This window comes from Equus quagga, unplaced genomic scaffold (assembly GCF_021613505.1).
Source record: "Equus quagga isolate Etosha38 unplaced genomic scaffold, UCLA_HA_Equagga_1.0 101444_RagTag, whole genome shotgun sequence".
Taxonomy (NCBI): domain Eukaryota; kingdom Metazoa; phylum Chordata; class Mammalia; order Perissodactyla; family Equidae; genus Equus; species Equus quagga.
In genome coordinates this window covers 603-6,777 of record NW_025795181.1, presented here as the reverse complement: position 1 = coordinate 6,777, position 6,175 = coordinate 603, and the positions used below count along the sequence as shown (strand labels likewise).

General features: G+C 65.2%; 1 protein-coding gene across 2 annotated transcripts; it reads left to right on the top strand.

The window, feature by feature from the left end:
• Positions 1-3,477: 3,477 nt before the first annotated feature.
• LOC124232673 (alpha-(1,3)-fucosyltransferase 7-like) lies at positions 3,478-5,790 on the top strand. Of its 2 annotated transcripts, none has more exons than XM_046649610.1 (2): positions 3,478-3,831; positions 3,924-5,423. In XM_046649610.1, exon 2 carries the CDS (start codon positions 4,063-4,065, stop codon positions 5,164-5,166), a length of 1,104 nt encoding a protein of 367 aa, XP_046505566.1. In that variant the 5' UTR covers positions 3,478-3,831; positions 3,924-4,062; the 3' UTR covers positions 5,167-5,423. The 2 variants fall into 2 exon arrangements, with proteins under 2 accessions (XP_046505566.1, XP_046505567.1); XM_046649611.1 differs by lacking the exon at positions 3,478-3,831 and adding an exon at positions 5,684-5,790 and having other exon boundaries at positions 3,914-5,190.
• The last annotated feature ends 385 nt before the right edge of the window (positions 5,791-6,175 follow it).

The window sequence follows — 6,175 nt, the reverse complement described above, 5'->3', positions numbered from 1 at the left end:
GGGGGTCCCCAACCGGTCCCCAGAGTCCTCGCTGCCCATTCCCCAGGGCCCCAGTGAGGAGGGTCCCCCTTCCAGGGGAACTGCAACGAGATAGGAGCCGGCAAGTCCGGGCCAAGGAAGGAGGGGTAGGTGGCAGGGGTCCTCCAGGCGGTGGGGCCTCCCTCGGCCCACTTACTTGGCACAGGGCCCTGAGCAGTCAGCACTCCACGCCTCACCTGGCTTGTTCTCTTCCGTTGGCCCCAGGCTAGCTCACACAGAGCCAGCCCCCGCTTTCATCCAAACTCCTGCAACCACCCTTCCTCCCACAGGCCCCGGGGTGCAGTGGGCTGCCCTGGGTCCAGGGCTTAGGGCCATGGAGGCCCTGGCTCCACAGGGACTCTGGAGACGCCGACCGTGGGCCTATTACTCTCCTCTGCTGTCCCTGCAGCCTCAGAGCCCCAGGCTGCTGGTCCTGTCCCTGCCCCAGGGACCCTGCCCATGAGGACCTTTCCTGGGGCAAAAGGCTGATCTTGCCTCTGCCCTCTGGCCAGACCCCGCCAGACCGCTGAGCCCGCCTGTGCGTCAGCTCCTTAGCAAGCTTCCCCAGCCTAGTGTCCTCCCAAAGTATAGGTGACAGATGGGTACACCCCCAAACCCCAGCATAGACCGTGAGGTGACACCTATCCATCTGGAGATGCCCCCACCCCGCAAGACCATGGCGTGGGACCACGCTTGGCACAGAAGGTGGAGTGGTCCCCTCGACAAGACCTTAGGAAGTGGGAACTTCCCCAGCAGCAGACCCCAGGAGGTGACATCCTCCCACTCAGTTGAGACCCACTCTCCCGCCAGCCCGGGTAGCTGGCTGGACTGGTCCAGATTCCAAGTGCCCCAGCTGCACCCCCTCCCCCAGGTGCACGGCTCAGAGGAGTGGGTCTCGGTTCTCCGAGGAGAACAGAAAGGGATGAACCAAACTCCAGTGCGGAGCACAGGTTCCTGGAGGAGCCCCCGGGAGATCCTGGAGCTGCTCCTGGACGAGGACGGGGTGGCTCCCCAGCCTGGGTGGGCAGGGAAGGTGTAGAGGGAGGGGTCTTCCCAGCCCTGGACCGCAGCCGCACCTCTAGATGGTCCAGGGCAGCGTCTGCAACTCAGGACAGAGGGACGGCCCCTCTTGCTGCCTGCTGCGGCTGGCAACTGGCACGCACTTCTGATGCCCTGGCTGCGCACCCCCCCGGGGACCCCCTTAGCCACCTGCCAGCCTGTGTGTCCCCACCTTCCCAGGGGCTTCCCTGACTACCCCCCGCCCCACCTCTTGTTGAGCATAAAGTGTGTGTTGGCTCTTCTCTGCTGCCTTCACTCCCTTGGAGTCAGGTGGCTTGGAGCTCGGCCACCAGGGGGCCTTCTGGGCCCAGGTCTGGACTCTGCCCTGCTCAGGCCAGCCCTTCCTTGGGACAAGTGGGCCGGCAGTTAGACTCTGCCCTTCTCTCCCTGGGGTGCCCCTCGGGCTGGGTGCTCTGCCACTGCCCTGGCTGCTGTTGTCTGTGAGGGGGTGGTAGTCCGCAGGCCACTGGCCGACCCTCTGTTGGGGGCATGCCCCGCTGGTGGCCGCTTCTTCAATAGGTGCCCACCAAGGGGCTGGCCCCGGAGCTGGTTTGGGGCTCAGCTGGGAGGGTGACAGTGTGCACCTGATTCCGAGGTGCTCCAGAGCGGTGGAGCTGGAGTCAGATGCCTGCCCCGCGGCCTGGCGAGTTCCGAGGCCTGGGGGGAGTCGGCAGGATGAGGCCCTGCTTTCTCTTTGAGTCATGCTCTCTCACCTGCTCTTCTTCTGAGCGGCTCTCGTTCTGACCCATTTCTGCACCAAACCTCGGAGCCCCGTTTCCCAGCTGGCAGGTTCCCACGATGGGCGTGGTGGCTGCCAATGTGAGCTGGTGGGCTGGCGGGGGAGCAGCAGACCAGGGCCAAGGGTGGGAGAGGCTCTTTTGAATCCTCCCAGGAAGGGATCTGGCCACGGGTAAGGGTGAGGCCTGTGGTAAGCACCCCGGCCAGCCTGGCAGTGCAAACAGGAAGGGCAAAGGTGCTGGCAGCCAGAAGCCATGTGGCTGGCAGGCTGTGGCAGGACCAGCTCCTTCCTGCATGCCCACCACCGCCCACAGGGTGCCTGCTATGGGGAGAAGGGGTGCACTGAAGCGAGGCCATTAGCCATGGTGTTTCTCTCCTGGGGTGGCCCTGCCCAGGAACAGATGCCAGGGTCGGGCCAAAGACCCAGTGCCACCGTGGTCCTCTCCCTAAATATTTGGGCAGCCGGATAAGGCAGGGGATGGTGGCAGCCACCTGCTCGGGCCAGGCCCTGGGATGCCAGGCCCAGCTTTTGCACACACACCTTGGGCCTGCCTCATGGTTTCTGACAGCACCCACAGCCCTCCCTCCCCTCCCTCGATATTGCACAAGGCCCCACCACAGCTTGGTGGTTATGCAGGGGGTGGGGAGCCCCAGAGGGGCCAAACTGCCCCCCTCTCCTGGACTTGCCTCTGCCCCCCCCAATGGGTCTGCTGCCAGCTCCCTGGTTCCACCCCGATGGCAGTCTGGTCCTCACTGGGGACAAGAGCTGGGGGAGGCCAGCAGCCCTGCGACCCGAGCATGCAGCAGGACAGGGATGGTGGGGCAGTGGGAGGCCCTCAGGATGGCACGAGGTGGCAGACTGGGCAACGGTTCCTGATTGCTCTTCCTTACACAACCCCCGGTTCACAGCCCCCAAGAACCTGAGCAGCCTGAGGCCTCCAGGATACTGAGCAAGAGGGAGGAGCCTTGCCGCATGCACCACGTCCAGGACCAAGCAAGGATCCCGCTGGGGTGAAGGAAGCTGAGAGGCACCACCTCAGCTAAGAGTGGGGTGAGGGCTGGTGTTCGGGGAAGTCTGGCCGTGCTGGCTTGCTGCATCTCCAGTTCAGAGGAACCAGAGCAAAAGGGGAAGGAACTGGACCTCCAGGTCAGGGCCCCCGGGCTGGCTGGAGGCCGGGGAGGAGAGGGACTCTGGACATCAGCCTTCCTTTTCCTGGAGCGGGTGCCAGCCCCCTGCCCATCCCCGTCAGAGACACAACGACGCCTTCTCCTTCCAGCCTGGAAAGCCCCCTCCCTTCCCCACCCCCATCCTGGGCTGTGGGGGCTGGAGGAAGAGACCTGGAGCCCCCAAGGGCAGCCCTCCCACCTCACGTTCCTTCTGCTTGGCCAGGAGTCAGGGCCCACCCACAGCCTGGGGCTTCTACGGACACACGTCCTTGGGCGGGGAGAGAAGGTGTGGTGGCCTATAGTCCACTCCGGGGCCAGCCCAGCCTCGCGTCTGCCCACTGTGGGCATGTGCTGGGGCCTCGTGTGGACAGACTCTCTTAGGACCCCCGACGGACCCCTCTTCTGAGAATCTGGGTTCTGGGATAAGGTGTCCTAGAGGAGGCAGGGGTGGGGTTGGGTGGCGTGGGGTTGCCCAATAAGAATCAACTGGAGAAACCTCAGCCTCCTGGCAAAGAGCTGAGCACAGCAGGTCTGTGGCTGCAGGGTCTGGGAGCCCACAGCGGAACGGGGCAGAGGTGAGCAAGGGAAGTGAGAAATGCCAGTGTGGCAGGGGGTGGCGCTAGCCTGGGTGGCAGGCAGTGACTCTGGGGTGCCCTTCTGGGGAGGAGGCTGCCTTGGCTCAGGAGGCCAAGCGGGCCCCCTCCTGCTCCTGCCTCCTGTGCCTGCACAGAAGGTCGTCTCCGGGCCTCCTCAGAGCCGGCAGGGGTGGGCAGCACAGGCTGGGCCCTGGCCTGGCGCCCCTCCTGTAACCGGAGGACCCCTGCAGCCAGAGGACTAGAGGGAGGCAAGGTGAGGAGGGTGGTTGAGGCCAAAGCTCACCTCCAGGGCGGGGGGCAGGGCGGGGCAGGAGGGGGAAGGGACCCTGGTTTCCCTCATCTCAGGCAGATGAAAGGAGAGCGCTTCCAGGTGGGGCCGAGCACGGGGTGCCGCTGTGATTCAGGGCGCCTCTGCCCAGTGGCTGCTGTGATTTGAGAACCTGGGGTTTCTTGGGTGACAGATTCTGGGAGCTGTGGATGAATAATGGCGGTGAGTGTCTGGTCCTTAGGGAACCCCGAGCTGGGAGGATGGGGCCTGTGGTTGAGCCCGATGAGACAGCCTCTCTTCACATGGCACGGCCCCACCCAGAGGCTTCGGGCCTTGGTGAGCCTGGCCGGGGTGGCCCTGCTCATGGCCCTTTGGCTCCTGTGGCTATTCCAATCCTCCCCTGGGGGAGCCCCGATGCCCCAGCCCACACTCACCATCCTCATCTGGCACTGGCCCTTCACCTACCCGCCCCCGGAGCTGCCCAGCAACACCTGTACCAGCTACGGCGTGGCCCGCTGCCACCTGAGCACCAACCGCAGCCTGCTGGCCACCGCCGACGCCGTGGTCTTCCACCACCGCGAGCTACGGGACGGGCGGATCCGCCTGCCCCTGGCCGAACGGCCACGCGGGCAGCCCTGGGTGTGGGCCTCCATGGAGTCACCCAGCAACAGCCATGGCGTCAGTGACTTCCGCGGCATCTTCAACTGGGTGCTGAGTTACCGGCGTGACTCTGACATCTTTGTGCCCTACGGGCGGCTGGAGCCCCGAGAGGGGCCCGCGCCACCCCTGCCGCCCAAGGACAGGGTGGCCGCCTGGGTGGTCAGCAACTTCCGGGAGCGGCAGCGGCGCGTGCAGCTGTATCGGCAGCTGGCGCCTCACCTGCAAGTGGACGTGTTTGGCCGCGCCAACAGGCGACCGCTGTGCGCCAGCTGCCTGCTGCCCACGGTGTCGCGGTACCGCTTCTACCTGTCCTTCGAGAACTCCCAGCACCGGGACTACATCACAGAGAAGTTGTGGCGCAACGCGCTGGCGGCTGGGGCCGTGCCCGTGGTGCTGGGGCCCCCGAGGGCCACCTATGAGGCCTTCGTGCCGCCAGATGCCTTCGTGCACGTGGACGACTTCGGCTCGGCCCGCGAGCTGGCCGCCTTCCTCACCGGCATGAACGAGAGCTCCTATCGGCGCTACTTTGCCTGGCGAGACCGGCTCCGCGTGCGGCTGGTCGAAGACTGGCGGGAGCGCTTCTGCGCCATCTGTGCCCGTTACCCCCATCTGCCCCGCAGCCAGGTCTACCAGGACCTCCAGGGCTGGTTCCAGTCCTGAGCTCCAGCCCGCCCACGACAGGAGGTGGGGGAAGGTGGTTGGGAGCTAGGGCTGTGGGTGAAAGGCTGGGTGTTGAAATCAAACCACCAGGCATCCGGCCCCCCATGGCAACCCTCAGGCTAACTTGGAGTCTGGGGTTGGAGCCCAGGAAGCAAGGCTCATGGGGGAGTGGGTGGTCTGGGCAGGCTGGCTGGAGGAGGAGGGTGGTGGGCATTGGAGCAGGCATTGGGGGTGCAGGTGAGGGCAGGGAGGGAGCAACGGGGGTGGGTGTTGCTAGTTAATCAAAGATAAGAGGCTGCTGAGGACCTGCCTCTCCAGCTTGCTCAAATCTTGCTCGGGGGGTGGCATCAGTCTTTCTCTGGATGTGGGGCTGAGAGAGGCTGGAGGCAGGGCCCTCAGTGCTGAGGACATGCCACCCTGCGGTTGCTGGAGGCAAAACCTGGGTCCCCCACACCTCCTCTGTAACTGAGTTCGCCTGCCTCAGATGTGCAGGCACGTCCCCCTTCTCCGTCCACAGCGCTGGAGCCCCTGTGTGCAGACCGGTGCGGGGCCCTGGGAGACTGTGACCAGCGAGCCAAGTTGTTGGGCTTTTTGCAGCCTGCAGTCCCCTCAGGCAGGAGGCCTCGGTCAATAAAGAAACAAAGGACAAGAACAGCGTGTGCCGAGTCTGATGGCGCAGGGCCCCCTGTATCTGCTCTCCCCCTGCCGTCCCGCCCACTCAGGCCTCCTCATCCTGACGGGACCATCTCAAGGCCTCTCCCCTCCCTCTGCCTGAGACGCCCTCCCCCGCCAGGCTCTGCCTGCTGCCCGGGGCTTCCTTCAGCCCCTGCTAAAGGGCCCTGCATCGGAGAGCCTTCCCAGACCCCCGTAAGGCGAAGGTGGGTGGGAGCAGGGCTGAGGTCAGAAACCCAGCTGGGGACCGAAGCTGCATCATCTCAGAGGCCCTGAGATTTCGTTCAGGCTGCAGGGGCTTCCCGGGTGTGATAGGACCTGTTTTGTGACGTGGGGT

Bases quoted from the DNA above. Each gene is read 5' to 3' on its own strand.
- LOC124232673 (XM_046649611.1), top strand. From the start codon at position 4,063: ATGGCGGTGAGTGTCTGGTCCTTAGGGAACCCCGAGCTGGGAGGATGG.